Source organism: Scyliorhinus torazame, chromosome 6, assembly GCF_047496885.1.
Source record: "Scyliorhinus torazame isolate Kashiwa2021f chromosome 6, sScyTor2.1, whole genome shotgun sequence".
Lineage (NCBI taxonomy): Eukaryota > Metazoa > Chordata > Chondrichthyes > Carcharhiniformes > Scyliorhinidae > Scyliorhinus > Scyliorhinus torazame.
The window spans coordinates 43090272-43104309 of record NC_092712.1 but is presented as its reverse complement, the minus strand read 5'-3'; the positions used below and the strand labels follow the sequence as shown (position 1 = coordinate 43104309).

At 46.2% G+C, this 14038-nt stretch overlaps 1 protein-coding gene across 1 annotated transcript in view; it reads left to right on the top strand.

Annotated features, from left to right (window-relative positions):
- The window catches only part of LOC140424765 (obscurin-like), a 1044598-nt gene that overhangs the window by 565786 nt on the left and 464774 nt on the right, over window positions 1-14038 (top strand). Inside the window, 3 exon segments of the mRNA XM_072508149.1 lie at window positions 812-1078; window positions 8551-8817; window positions 11425-11697. Of these exon segments, the coding sequence (XP_072364250.1) occupies window positions 812-1078; window positions 8551-8817; window positions 11425-11697 (807 nt within the window).

Sequence of the window (14038 nt, the reverse complement as noted above, 5' to 3'; positions counted from 1 at the left end):
CTAACAAGCTAAAATCAACATAGACTAAATATTACTTAACAGGCAACTAATACATTAACTCCCTTATCCCTGCCACAATGTGAATCCTCCACCGTCCTTTGAAAGCCATTTCCTTCAGTTTCCTGTGTATCCCTGAACCAATGTCCAGCATCCAAACCCATTGCGACAACTACTTGTTCCTTAAATTTCCACAAGTCCCATCTCGTTGAACAGAGAACCAATTTCTCAAGCATCCTGCTTGGTGGTTAACACAAAAACAGTCATTTTTTCTGCATTTTACAACAGGGACAACAGATCACATTGACCTGCTTCTGACGGCAGAATTAGTATGATCACCACCCACCATTCCAGGACATCCTGTTTTACCCTAAGATAAAAGAGACACCTTAGAACAGAAAGCCATGCGTTCATTACAATATTACATGTTGTTGATAGCCTCAACTTATGCTGCAGTGACGACTGAAGAAGGGATTAGGCCCACCACCCATTCTACTTATCAGAAACAAATTTACTACAATGGTTCATAAATAGGGTCCATCAATATCATATGCAAGGTGATTCATGGCTGCTTTAGGTGGTCACCCAGGTTACCTAAAAAATGCACTAAATTCATTTAATAGTTTTTGAAAAGCGCATGCAGATTGAGTTCTGCCTGTGCCACTGTTTGAATTGCATTCTTTGTGACTTGTGTCTACAGTAGTGACATGATTTGAGAGTGAGAATGGTTTTCTTTTTTCCTGTTATTCCTTGTAAATGGAAGATTGTAATTTTGGAAAATCCTATGAAATAAATTTATTTTGCTGTATTTCAGCTGCACCTATAATTTTTCAAAAAGAACTGCAGAGCATAGAAGTGGAGGAGTACGATACAGGGACACTACATTGTGAACTATCAAAGCCTAATGTCACAGTTACCTGGAGGAAAGGATCATTACTGATCTCCCAAAATGAAAAGTACAAAATGAAACAGGATGGTCCTGTACAAATATTGCAGATTCATGACTTGAAATCGGAAGATACAGGAGAGTATAGCTGTTCTTTTGGGGATCAGCAAACGACAGCTTCCGTAACTGTTAAAGGTACTTGTATGCAGACCGTATTCAAAAAATGTCTCTTAATATTATCCTTTATAGGGTTGCCTCTAATAATTAATTAGTAAATAGTGAACAAAATAGATAATAATTGCTGAAGCAATCGGCAGTATGCAAACAGGCATTAAAAGCAGACCACTGACAGTCCAATTGTTGCCAAAACATTTTCTGTACAAGGTTTCACCGAAAGATAACAAAAGTTTCATGAGGTAAAATTTCGAACCCTGGTATTTACAAATTTGTCTTTTATAATTGACCTCTTGCCTGAATTCTTTAATAATGCTATGAAATATCTGTAATTTATTATAGTTAAGACAAAGGTTTTGTAAGAAAAGTCCAAGTTTGTCCTGTACACAAGAGGCAGGAAAATTCTAACCCAGCCAATTAGCACCCATCAGTCTACTTTCAATCATCAGTAAAGTGATGGAAGGGATTATCAACACCGCTATCAAGTGGCACTTGCTCAGCAATAACCTGCTCACTGACGCTCAGTTTGGGTTCCGCTAACGTCACTCAGTTGTTGACCTCATTAAAGCCTTGGTTCAAACATGAACAAAAGAGCAGAATTCCAGAGGCGAGTTGAGAGTGACTGCCCTGACATCAAGGCAGTATGTGACTGACCATGACGTCAAGGAGTCCTAGCAAAACATTGAGTCAATGGGAATCTGGGGGGAAACCCGCCGCTGTTTGGTGTCATACCTGGCACAAAGGCAGATGGTTGTGGTGGTTGGAGGTCAATCGTCTCAGCTCCAGGACATCACTGCAGGAGTTCCTCAGGGTATTTTCCTTGGCCCAATTATCTTCAGCTGCTTCATCAATGCACTTGCCTACATCATAGGTCAGAAGTGGGGATAGTCACTGATAACTCCTCAGATACTGAAGCAGTCCACAAGCAAATTCAGCAAAACCTGGACAATATCTAAATTTGGGCTGGCAAGTGGCAAGTAACATTCATGCCACACAAGTGCCACTCCTTGACCATCTACAGCAAAAGAAACTTTAACCATTGCCCTTGACATTCAATAGCATTACCATTGCTCAATCACTACTATCAGCATCCTGGTGTACCATTGACCAGAAACTGAACTGGAATCGCCATATAAATAATGTGGCTATAAGGACATATCGGGCAGCATGGTAGGATAGTGGTTAGCACCATGGCTTCACTGCGCCAGGGTCCCAGGTTCGATTCCCGACTTGGGTCACTGTGTGGAGTCTGCACATTCTCCCTGTGTCTGCGTTGGTTTCCTCTGGGTGCTCCGGTTTCCTCCCAAAAGTCCCAAAAAGACGTGCTGTTAGGTAATTTGGACATTCTAAATTCTCCCTCAGTGTACCCGAACAGGCGTCGGAATGTGGCGACTAGGGGCTTTTCACAGTAACTTCACTGCAGTGTTAATGTAAGTGTACTTGTGACAATAAAGATTATTATTATAATTATGTCAGAGGCTGGGAATTCTGCAGTGAATAACTCACTTCCTGACTCCCCGAAAACTTTACTACCTACAAGGCACAAGTATGATGGAATACTCTCCCCTTGCCTGGATGAGTGCAGCTCCAAAGCATCATAAGCTTGACACTATCCAGAACAAAGCAGCCCTTCATTGACGCCCCTTCCACAACTGACGAACAGCAGTGGTGGCAGCATATACCATCTACAAAATGTAATGTAGGAACTTACCAACAGTCCTTAGGGAGCACCTTCCAAACAGACACCCTCTACCACCTAGGAAGACAAGGGCAGCAGACACATGGAAACACCACCATCTGGAAATTTCCCTCCAAGTCACTCACCATCCTGATTTTGAAATATTTTGTCGTTCCTTCACTGTCACCGGGTTAAAATCCATGAACTCCCTCCCTAACAGCACTGTGGGTGTAGCGACACCATGTGGACTGCCACGGTTCAAGAAGGCAGCTCACCACCACCTTCTGAAGGGGAATTAGGGGTGGGCAATGAATGCAGGCCAAGCCAGTGACGCTCATATCCCATAAATTAGTTTTTAAAAATTGGTTTTGTTTTCGGAATCACAAAGCCAACGGGAAATTCCTGCCCAAAAAATAATCAAATTAATAGATTAGCAGCAGGCTTTACCGAAACAACTATGTCTGTATATCCACCACTTGTCACCAAAGGTTCAATAGAGAGATATGATCTGATTTATGTTAGGTTGCTGTAACTAGTAACTATGTGGCCTATCAAAAATACCCTCTACTGTAAATACTTCTTACAAGCTACAAAAAGAGCTCAAAATTGTCAACTGTCTCAGGAACAACTGCATTGATACTGCCCTTTGTTTCTAAACATTATGCATCATGCTGCACCCACAGCTCCTATTATATGTCACATACTTGTCCTTCACTGTTGCAGAAAAAGTGGACATTGTGGACAAAAGTGGACAAAGTGGATTTCTAGGTCCCAAAGTTTTACTTCACTGTGGGTCAATTTAACTTTTTCTTTTACCACCCTTGAAATAACTCGAAGAGGAAAGTTCAGGAATTAAGATCTTGGTGGTGGACACCGCTGGTGTACTCTACCTAAATTGCACTATGAATACCTCACCTGCAATTTCAGAATTAAACCCGTAGGGTATTTTTTCATTGTTGAGTATTACTTGCTCCATTTCACCATCTTCAGTTCTTAAGTGAACAAAACAGCGTGGATGGCTGATTATATTCCAGTATTAATTAAACAGATAAAAATATCATGATAAGGCACCAATTGCTGCAGGTAGACTATTCACCACTTGTACTGAAATCTTTATTGGGTTGTTGCATAAAAAATCATCAAGGTTGACCTGGTTGTGGTGAACATGTCAGTATTTTGATGTCTACCTCTTAATTAGATAGAATAACAATACTTGGAACTGGTTTTCAGACAGTCAGATTCTAGAGCATGGGTCCAATCTCACAAATGGAATTATGAGACCTGGGAAGAAACAAGTAAACAAGTAATCTGATTTAAAAAAACAGAAATATATACAAGAATTACAACAGTGCATATTAATTAGAATGATTGTAATCACAATATTTCCTGTCTCATACTGAGGGCCTAAGTTACACTGCGAGAAATAGCACACATTCTGTCACCTGAAAGAGTTTTGGTTCAAAAATAGCTCTATATTGTGGCTGAGAGGCCCAAATGTTAAAATGTTTCACACCAAATATGAAGGCAGCAGTGCAGGACCACCAAGCAGTGTCTTGCAATTTCTGCTAGTGCTATCCGTGGGCAGCACGGTAGCATTGTGGATAGCACAATTGCTTCACAGCTCCAGAGTCCCAGGTTCGATTCCAGCTTGGGCCACTGTCTGTGCGGAGTCTGCACATCCTCCCCATGTGTGCGTGGGTTTCCTCCGGGTGCTCCGGTTTCCTCCCACAGTCCAAAGATATGCAGGTTAGGTAGATTGGCCATGATAAATTGCCCTTAGTGTCCAAAATTGCCCTTAGTGTTGGGTGGGGTTACTGGGTTATGGGGATAGGGTGGAGGTGTTGACCTTGGGTAGGGTGCTCTTTCCAAGAGCCGGTGCAGACTCGATGGGCCGAATGGCCTCCTTCTGCACTGTAAATTCTATGATAATCTATGAATCCTTAGGGGTTCTTTCACCGCTGATTTTGTGTATTTCCAAAATTGTTTGGCTTTGACATGAAAGAATAGAGCATTAACACTGTTAGACACCAACAAATAAATAAAAGAAAAGAGAAAATAATGTTTAGAAAAATGAAGAAACAGATGCGAAATTGGATATCCCTGGAAAATAAATGATTGTAGAATGCACCTGCTGCTAGATATTTGGTTGAGTGACACCTCAGCTCATCAAGTGGCCTAAGTATCTGTGAGGCTAACGTCACTTAATATTAGCTTACATTATGCAAAGTCAACAAGCATCTTTAAAGGGGAGGTGCATTTTGGCTGGAGCAGGTGCTATAAGTGGATGTGGAAGAGAGTTTGATCAACAGGAAGAGCTGCGTAATGCTGAACTGGGGTGAAAGAACACTCCAAAGTTCTTTGACACTGTACTGGAGGAAAGAAGAGATGTATTTTATCTACAGGGGCCAGGGGGCCCTCCAGACAAACATTGCGAAAGCAGTGGGACTACATAACTAGATCAATGCTAATAATCTAACCCCGAGGACTTGGTTGCAGTACCACAAGAGGTTTAGTGGTCATTGTCAGTGAATGCACATCTTGAAATGCCATATCCTACCAACTGTACCACTAGCCTCAGAAACCCTGTAGCTGGAATCCAAGGTAGGGTACCATATTGCTGGAGGGCAGGGTTGCACACAAGTTGTTCTGCAGAGAATGCAGGTGAAGACTTTAATGGAGTAGACTGTAAAAGAAAGCTGAGTATGCAGACTGAAATGCTTGGTGCTTTGACAGGCCTGTAAAGAAGCCTGCGGTAAATGTCAAGTAATATGTTTCTATACATGAGGAAAAGTGGGAGCAGATTACTGAGTTGGATGATCAGCCGTGATCATATTGAATGCAGAGCAGGTTCAAAGGGCTGAAAGGCCTAGTCCTGCTCCTATTTCCTATACTTCTATGTTTCTAAGATGGAGAAGTCCAGCACCAATGTGACAAAGGGTTTGCGCAGAGCATGGAGCCCATGCTCTCCAGCATGAAAGTAGCAGCCTGTTCCATAATACAGCATTTGATGACTAATGTCTCAGCTTCCATTGCAACACAAGAAGAGGTCACCTACCATTTGGGTGCTGCAGTGGAAGTTCATACTGAAGTCAGGCAAGCTCAGCTTGCTTCCATGCAAGCTGAAAGTACACCACCATAGCTACAGATTCCAGGGCTTGCAGGTTGTCACAGCAGTTCAACAATCTGTCCTCCCAAACATTCCCCGGATTGCTGAGGCACACCCCAAACAGTGACACCGTGAAGCACAAACCTGCTGTCCTCTCTCAAGGTGGCTGTATCCATCCTCTCACCTCTGCCACTCCACCAATGCCTTTGCTGCTGCCTGTCAGCCAGTCAGATCAGACTGTTGCTGAGTTGATGCAGTCCAAAGCCAGTCCTTTAGGACCAAAGCTGGTTGAAATCATCCCGCAAAGCCAGCTGCAGTCGACACACTGAAAGTCAGCCTTCCACCTGCCATTCTGCAGCCCCTGTGCTACCGCTGCATAAAGCACTAGTGCAAACAATAACAAACAAGACAGGCACTGAGGGTATGCACACGGGCAACTAATTCGCTTTTGAATGGTTTGATTTATAAATTTAGTTTGAAATTTCTGCGACTGGATTCTCCAAGTGTTGACACCGGCACAGGATTTGTGGAGTTTAGTGGCAGCAAAACTGGCGCTGCACCTGAACCAATTCAGCTACTGTTGAGGGGCTCGCACCAGCACCACGTGGAACACAATTGATTCCAATGAGAAACAGTGGGATTCGCCGGTTTCATGATTGACACTCAGGAGGCTGACAAGCTGCAGCCGCTTATACACACTGCACGTCCCACACAAATCATCCCAGCCAACAAGATGGCAGTAAGAAGAGTGGCCGCAAGATTCACCGACACCGAGCTGGAGACCTTCCTGGATGCGGTGGGGAAAAGGCGTTGGACCCTGTACCCCGGCAAGGAAGGAGGCTGCCAGGCCAGGTCAAAGACTGGGAATCCCACGGTGAGTAACTCACCTCCTGAACCCCCAAAAGCCTGTCCACTGTCTACAACTCAGAAATTAGGAGTGTACTGGAATACTGTCTACTTGCCTGGATGCATGCAGCTTCAACATCACTCAAGAGGCTCGAAACCATCCATGACAAAGCATCCCGCGTGATTGTTCCCCCTTCCACAAACAATCAAACCCTCCACCACCGCCGACCATTGGCAGCCGTGTCTATCAGCTACAAGATCAGCTGCAGTAACTCAACAAGATTCCTTAGCACCTTCCAAACCCACAACCACTACCATCTAGAAGGACAAGAGCAGCAGGAGCCTGGGAGCCCCACCACCTGGAGAGTCCGCTCCAAGTCACTCATCACCCTGACTTGGAAATGTATCGCCATTCCTTTACTGTCACTGGGGAAAAATCCTGGAACTCGCTGCCTAATGGCACTGTGGGTGTACTTGCACCTCGGGGATGGCAGTGGTTCAAGAAGACAGCTGCCCCCTCCCCCCCCTGACCTTCTGAAGGGCAACTAGGGATGGGCAATAAATGCTGGCTTAACCAGTGACATCCACATCCCGTAAATGAATTTTTAAAAAACATACAATATTCCCCAATGGCAGCCCTGAGCTGAGCAGTAGCATGAAACGTGGCTCTCGTCTAAGAACTTCGACTGAGGCCTTTTAGCCTCACCAAAAGTACTCATAATCTCCCAGACTAACCTCCAATCGACCACACTGCCAAGCAGGATGGTAAAGAATCAGCCGTCTAGCCGAAGCGCCAGTAAAGACGAGGGAAGGGAAACCTCAACGTCGGAGCAGGGAAGCGCACATTTAGGCACAGAACCGGTTAGTGTCGATCCTGGAGAGCTCCCAGCACAGACCCAGGCGCTGATGAACAGGTTGAACTGCCTCATCACCTCCGAACTCCAGAGCCATAGGGAGGAGATGAGAAAAGACCTCCTGGCAGCCATCGAGGCAGCAGTGGATGCCACGACGGTCCCCATTAGGGAGGCAATGGACAATATGGAGCATAGACTGGAGGCCTAGGAAAATACAACACGAGATCTCAAAAAAGCTGCCTTGGACCAAAGGGACCAGATCGCGACACTTGAGGCTGAGGTAGGGAGCGTGGTCAAGACTCAGAAGGGGTTGAAGAATAAAGTTGACGACAAGGAGAACAAATTATGAACCACAAAATCTGAGAATCATGGGGCTGCTGGAGGGAACAGAGGGCAGAAACCCCACAGAATACGTATCAGCGATGCTCGGGAAACAGGTCGGTGAGGAAGGCTTCGCCAAGCCCCGGAGGTAGACTGCACCCACAGGTTGCTTTGCCAGCAGGCCGGGGCTGGGGAACCACCGTGGGCGATAAGCGTGAGGCTCCACAGGTACCAGGACAAAGAGCGGATCCTGAGGTGGGTGAAGAGCACGAGAGGGTACAATTGGGAAGGACATTCCATCCACTTGTACCGGGACATTGATCCCGACCTGGCCAAGCACAGGGCAGAACTCAACGGTGCCAAATCCGGACTACAGAAGTGGAGTGTGGTTTGGCATGCTCTACCCTGCCAAGCTATGGGTCACGTACCAGGGTAAAGGGCATTTTTTTGACGTCCCGGAGGAGGCCATGACTGAATTTCTAAAAACACCTTTTCTCAGTTTACTCTGCTTGAAATAAAATAACTTTAAAATGCTAGTATTGAGTACAGAATTGTCTGCAGAATATCTAAAATTATGTAGCATTCCAGACATGGATTTTCCATTCTGAAATACTCCAGTTTTGTTTATTTGACCAATAAACATTTCTTGCTGCCGCAAAATTGTGATAATACTGATAATATTTTTCAGTTTTGCCTGCACTTTTCAAGCGATGGCTTCAGAATGTGGAAGTGGAAGAAGGCCAGACTGCCACACTGCACTGTGAACTTACTAAATCTGATGCCTCAGTGGAATGGAGAAAGGGATCTGTGGTGCTGCAACCAAATGACAAATGTGAAATGAAACAGAAAGGTCACATTGTTGAGTTATCAATTCACAATATGAAGGTAGAAGATGCTGGAGAATATACTTGTGATTCTGGTGATCAACAGACCACTGCCTCCTTAATTGTCACAGGTAAACAAAAAACTATGGGTGGAATTTAACAAAAATTTCTGAGTTCATTTGTGGCGGGTTTTGCAGGGAGTTTCCTGCCGGCGATTTTCCCGCCGCTATTAAACAATGCTTAGGGCGCGATTCTCCGGCCTCGCTGCACTCTCGTTCAAGTGAAACAAGGCCGGTGAATAGTGGGAGAGGCCGAAAACAAGAACCACGGCAGGCGCGTTGCGTGGCGAGAAACCAATTATCACCATTTAAGCCCCATTTCCATACAATTAACGGGAGCGACCTCATATCCAACGGCCTCCTGTCATTCATCGGCTTCCCCAGCAAGTGGTCACACTGGTGCCGATTATGAAATGAAATGAAATGAAAATCGCTTATTGTCACGAGTAGACTTCAATGAAGTTACTGTGAAAAGCCCCTAGTCGCCACATTCCAGCGCCTGTTCGGGGAGGCTGGTACGGGAATTGAACCATACTGCTGGCCTGCCTTGGTCTGCTTTAAAAGCCAGCGATTTAGCCCAGTGTGCTAAACCAGCCCCTTTTTGTATTCCTTTTGTAAAACGTTTAGTATTCCTTTTGTAAAACGTGAACCTTACGGAAGGGCTTCTGTGGAGAGCCTAGGAGGTGAGTAGCCATCCTAGCTCAAGAGCCCGGGTGTGCTGGGCTTGCCACCCTAATGCTCGCCAGGGTGTGGGGCACCCTCAGCTGGATGGGGGGAGCACCCTCCGGGGGATGTTGGCCACCATGGGAAGGAGGGGAAGGTGGAGGCGCTGGGGGGGCAACCGCGCAGGTCACCAACATGCCAATCCCCGGATCGTATGTACCGTTATGGGGCAATCGTGTTTGAATGAGCACTTCATCCAACCCAAGTGGATTCCCATGGGTGGGCGGACAATGTAGCATGTGGGAGTCATTGCCTCGCATCCCAATCACACCTTGAAGCATGGACACTGTGCTTGAACACTGCGGGAGGCAACACCACACACGGAGCAGCCAACATCCGAACACCCAGGAGATGGGACACAGCTCCGGGGACGTGACAGCGGCTGGGGGGGTGGGTAAGTGCTACAAGGAGGGGGAGATGCCTGGATAGATGGGCCAAGGGTTCGGAGGTCGGGTCACATTGTGGAAGAAAGTGACAGAGGCGTCACACTGGTTGTGGTCAAAGATGTTTGTTGCATTTTTCAATTCCTCACTCTGCCAATGGTGACACCTCCTCCGCCCCCCCCCCCCCTCACCCCCTACCTAACCCCCATCCCCCTGTGCGCTCAGTGATCCTCAATGTGCTTTGCCTTCCTAGCTCTAACACTACGTTTAGGTGTGTTCCAAGGATGCACATCAGAGTGGAGGCAGCCAGCTGCTTACTTCATCCCATGGCCTTCGATGCCCCCTGGCGGGCGTCCTCTAGGGCCACAGGGCCTAGCCGTGCTGCCCTGTTCCGGGTGCTGACTGTGATACGCGGCCTCATCAGAGGGGTGGAACTCAGCTGGTGACCACTGTTGCCACTCCATGGAACGTGTCCGGGTTGCCACCCAGCGGCCCCTCCTCCCAGTCGGTGCCCTGGGGTTCCGCTTGGGATGGGAGGGGGGCAGCTGGTTCTAGCCCCGGCTGCCCCTGCATCGTCTGGCTTTGCTAGTCCTGCCGGCTCCCGGATGCCTGCACCATTGTGTCGACTCCCTTGGCAATGCTCCTCAGTGACTGGGCCAAGCTCTGCAGTGCTTCGTCAATGCCCACCTGCGACTGGGACAAGCTCCACAGCACCTCGGCCATTCCCATCTGAGAAGGGGACATGTCTGGGACACCTGGGTGCCATGGTGGCACTGCCAGGGTTCCAGTTTGGCACTGCCAAGGTTCCAAGTTGGCATTTTTTGCCCACATGTGATCTGTCTGGAGTTGCCCGGCTTGGGTGTTCGGGGGTGATGGGGGGGGTTGTTGGAGCTGGGGACTCTCCCATATTGCGTTTGGACTCAGAACACATATGGAGAACCGATATATCACAAATTGGGCGGGCACGGTGGCACAGTGGTTAGCACGGCTGCCTCCCAGCAGCAGGGATCCAGATTCAATTCCCACCTTAGGTCACTGTCTGTGTGGAGTTTGTATGTTTTCCCAGTGTTTGCGTTGGTTTCTTCCAGGTGATCTGGTTTCCTCCCACAGTCCGAAGATGTGCAGGTTAGGTGGATTGACCATGATAAATTACGCCTTAGTGTTCAAAAGTTTAGCTGGAGTTACGGAATAGGGTGGGTTGTGGGCCTAGGTAGGGTGTTCTTCGAGTCTGCACCAACACTCTCTCAAAGGGCCGAATGGCCTCCTTCTGCACTGTAGTGATTCTATGATCTTTTATGATTCTAAATTGTTGAATAACCTGCTAGTTTGAAGAGTGCTTCTGCTCCACAAGAAGAATTTTGACTTGGCCCCTGTGTTTAAGGGGAATACTTTTAAAATGTGCACATTTTCTTTGGGGTATAAGTCACAATCCTAGTCTCAAAATTGGCTGGAGCCCACAATTTGGTAGCCTGATATTCCATTCCAGGTTCCATCCTCTCTGTCCTCCCTCATCCTCTGAATGCTAGGGCCGAAGTATTTATAATAGAAGACATTTAATTTTGTTTTTTTTCAGTGCCAGATGTAACAATTGTTGATGGTTTGAAAAATGTGGAAGTAATCGAAGGTGGAGATGCTTTATTTGAATGCAAAGTCTCCCATGAGAACGCACAAGGTGTTCAGTGGGTTCTGGGTGGAATTGAACTGCAGAATAATGAAATGAATGAAATTTCAGTGAAGAATGGCAATATTCACACCATGATGTTGAGGAAAGTCACACAGGATGACACTGGTGCTGTGATCTTCAAAGTTGGGAAGTACATATCTTCGGCACAACTTAACGTCAAAGGTAATAGTTAATAATTTTACGAATAGCTAAAAATGACTACAATTCAAAGAAAATCGAAGGTATATTTTACAGATTTTTATGAGGAGGTTTTTGGGAAAAACATTCTAAAATTGGATAATTGGCAAACCGACAGGTGCTGTTTCACATTTTAAATCAATATAATGGGTCAAATGGCCTAATTTGATGGACAAAAAACCTTTATTAATGGATTTGGCTTCAGCATACAGCAAGAGATTAATCCCCAGGCCTTCTTTCCAGAATCACAACACAAAAGATGCAGTATTAACTCGCAGGATTAGAACATAGAACAATACAGCGCAGTACAGGCCCTTCGGCCCACGATGTTGCACCGAAACAAAAGCCATCTAACCTACACTATGCCATTATCATCCATATGTTTATCCAATAAACTTTTAAATGCCCTCAATGTTGGCGAGTTCACTACTGTAGCAGGTAGGGCATTCCACGGCCTCACTACTCTTTGCGTAAAGAACCTACCTCTGACCTCTGTCCTATATCTATTACTCCTCAGTTTAAAGCTATGTCCCCTCGTGCCAGCCATTTCCATCCGCGGGAGAAGGCTCTCACTGTCCACCCTATCCAACCCCCTGATCATTTTGTATGCCTCTATTAAGTCTCCTCTTAACCTTCTTCTCTCCAACGAAAACAACCTCAAGTCCATCAGCCTTTCCTCATAAGATTTTCCCTCCATACCAGGCAACATCCTGGTAAATCTCCTCTGCACCCGCTCCAAAGCCTCCACGTCCTTCCTATAATGCGGTGACCAGAACTGTACGCAATACTCCAAATGCGGCCGTACCAGAGTTCTGTACAGCTGCAACATGACCTGACTCCGGAACTCAATCCCTCTACCAATAAAGGCCAACACTCCATAGGCCTTCTTCACAACCCTATCAACCTGGGTGGCAACTTTCAGGGATCTATGTACATGGACACCTAGATCCCTCTGCTCATCCACACTTTCAAGAACTTTACCACTAGCCAAATATTCCGCATTCCTGTTATTCCTTCCAAAGTGCAATTGTGCAGCCTTTCCCGACTTTTTCCATTTCCCATTATTTCCCTGCTTCCCAAAGTGCAGTTTCGTCCTCAGATGGTTTTTGTTTTGCACAGAGAAGGCAGAGATAAATCAGACAAGATGATATGAATTCCACACAGACTCATTCCCCTATAAGACTAAAAGACAGAGGAGTAGAATTAGGCCACTCGGCCCATTGAGTCTGCTCCGCCATTCAATCATAGCTGATATTTTTCTCATCCCCATTCTCCTGCCTTTTCCCCATAACCCCTGATCACCTTATTCATCAAGAACCTAGCTATCTCTGTCTTAAAGACACTCAGTGATTTGTCTCCACAGCCTTCTGCAGCAAAGAGTTCCACAGATTCACCACCCTCTGGCTGAAGAAATTCCTCCTCATCTCTGTTTTAAAGGATCGTTCCTTTAGTCTGATAATTGTGTCCTCTGCTTCTAGTTTTTCCGACAAGTGGAAACATCCCCTCCACATCCACTCTATCCAGGCCTCCTGTAAGTTTTAATAAGATCCCCCCTCGTCCTTCTAAACTCCAGTGAGTACAGACCCAGAGTCCTCAACCGTTCCTCATACAACAAGCTCTTCATTCCAGGGATCATTCTTGTGAACCTCCTCTGGACCCTTTCCAAGGCCAGCACATCCTTCCTTAGATACGGGGCCCACAACTGCTCACAATACTCCAAATGGGGTCTGACCAGAGCCTTATATAGCCTCAGAAGTACATCCCTGGTCTTGTATTTTAGCCCTCTCGACATGAATGCTAACATCGCATTTGCCTTCCTAACTGCCGACTGAACCTGCACATTAACCTTAAGAGAATCGTGAACAAGGACTCCCAAGTCCCTTTGTGCTGCTGGTTTCCTAAGCATCTCCCCATTTAGAAAATAGTCTATGCCTCCATTTCTCCTTTCAAAATGCATACCCTCACACTTTTCCACATTGTATTCCATCTGCCACTTGTTTGCCCACGCTCCTAGTCTGTCCAAGTCCTTCTGCAGCCCGCTTGCTTCCTCAATACTACCTGTCCCTCTACAGATCTTTGTATCATCTGCAGATTAGCAACAGTGCCTTCAGTTCCTTCTTCCAGATAATTAATGTATATTGGAAAATCTAGAACCAGAGGACACCATCTCAGACTAAAGGAACGATTCTTTAAAACAGAGTTGAGGAGGAACATCTTCAGCCAGAGGGTGGTGAATCTGTGGAACTCTTTGCCGCAAAAGGCTGTAGAAGCCAATTCACTGAGTGTCTTTAAGACAGAGATAGTTATGGGGAGAAGGCAGGAGAAT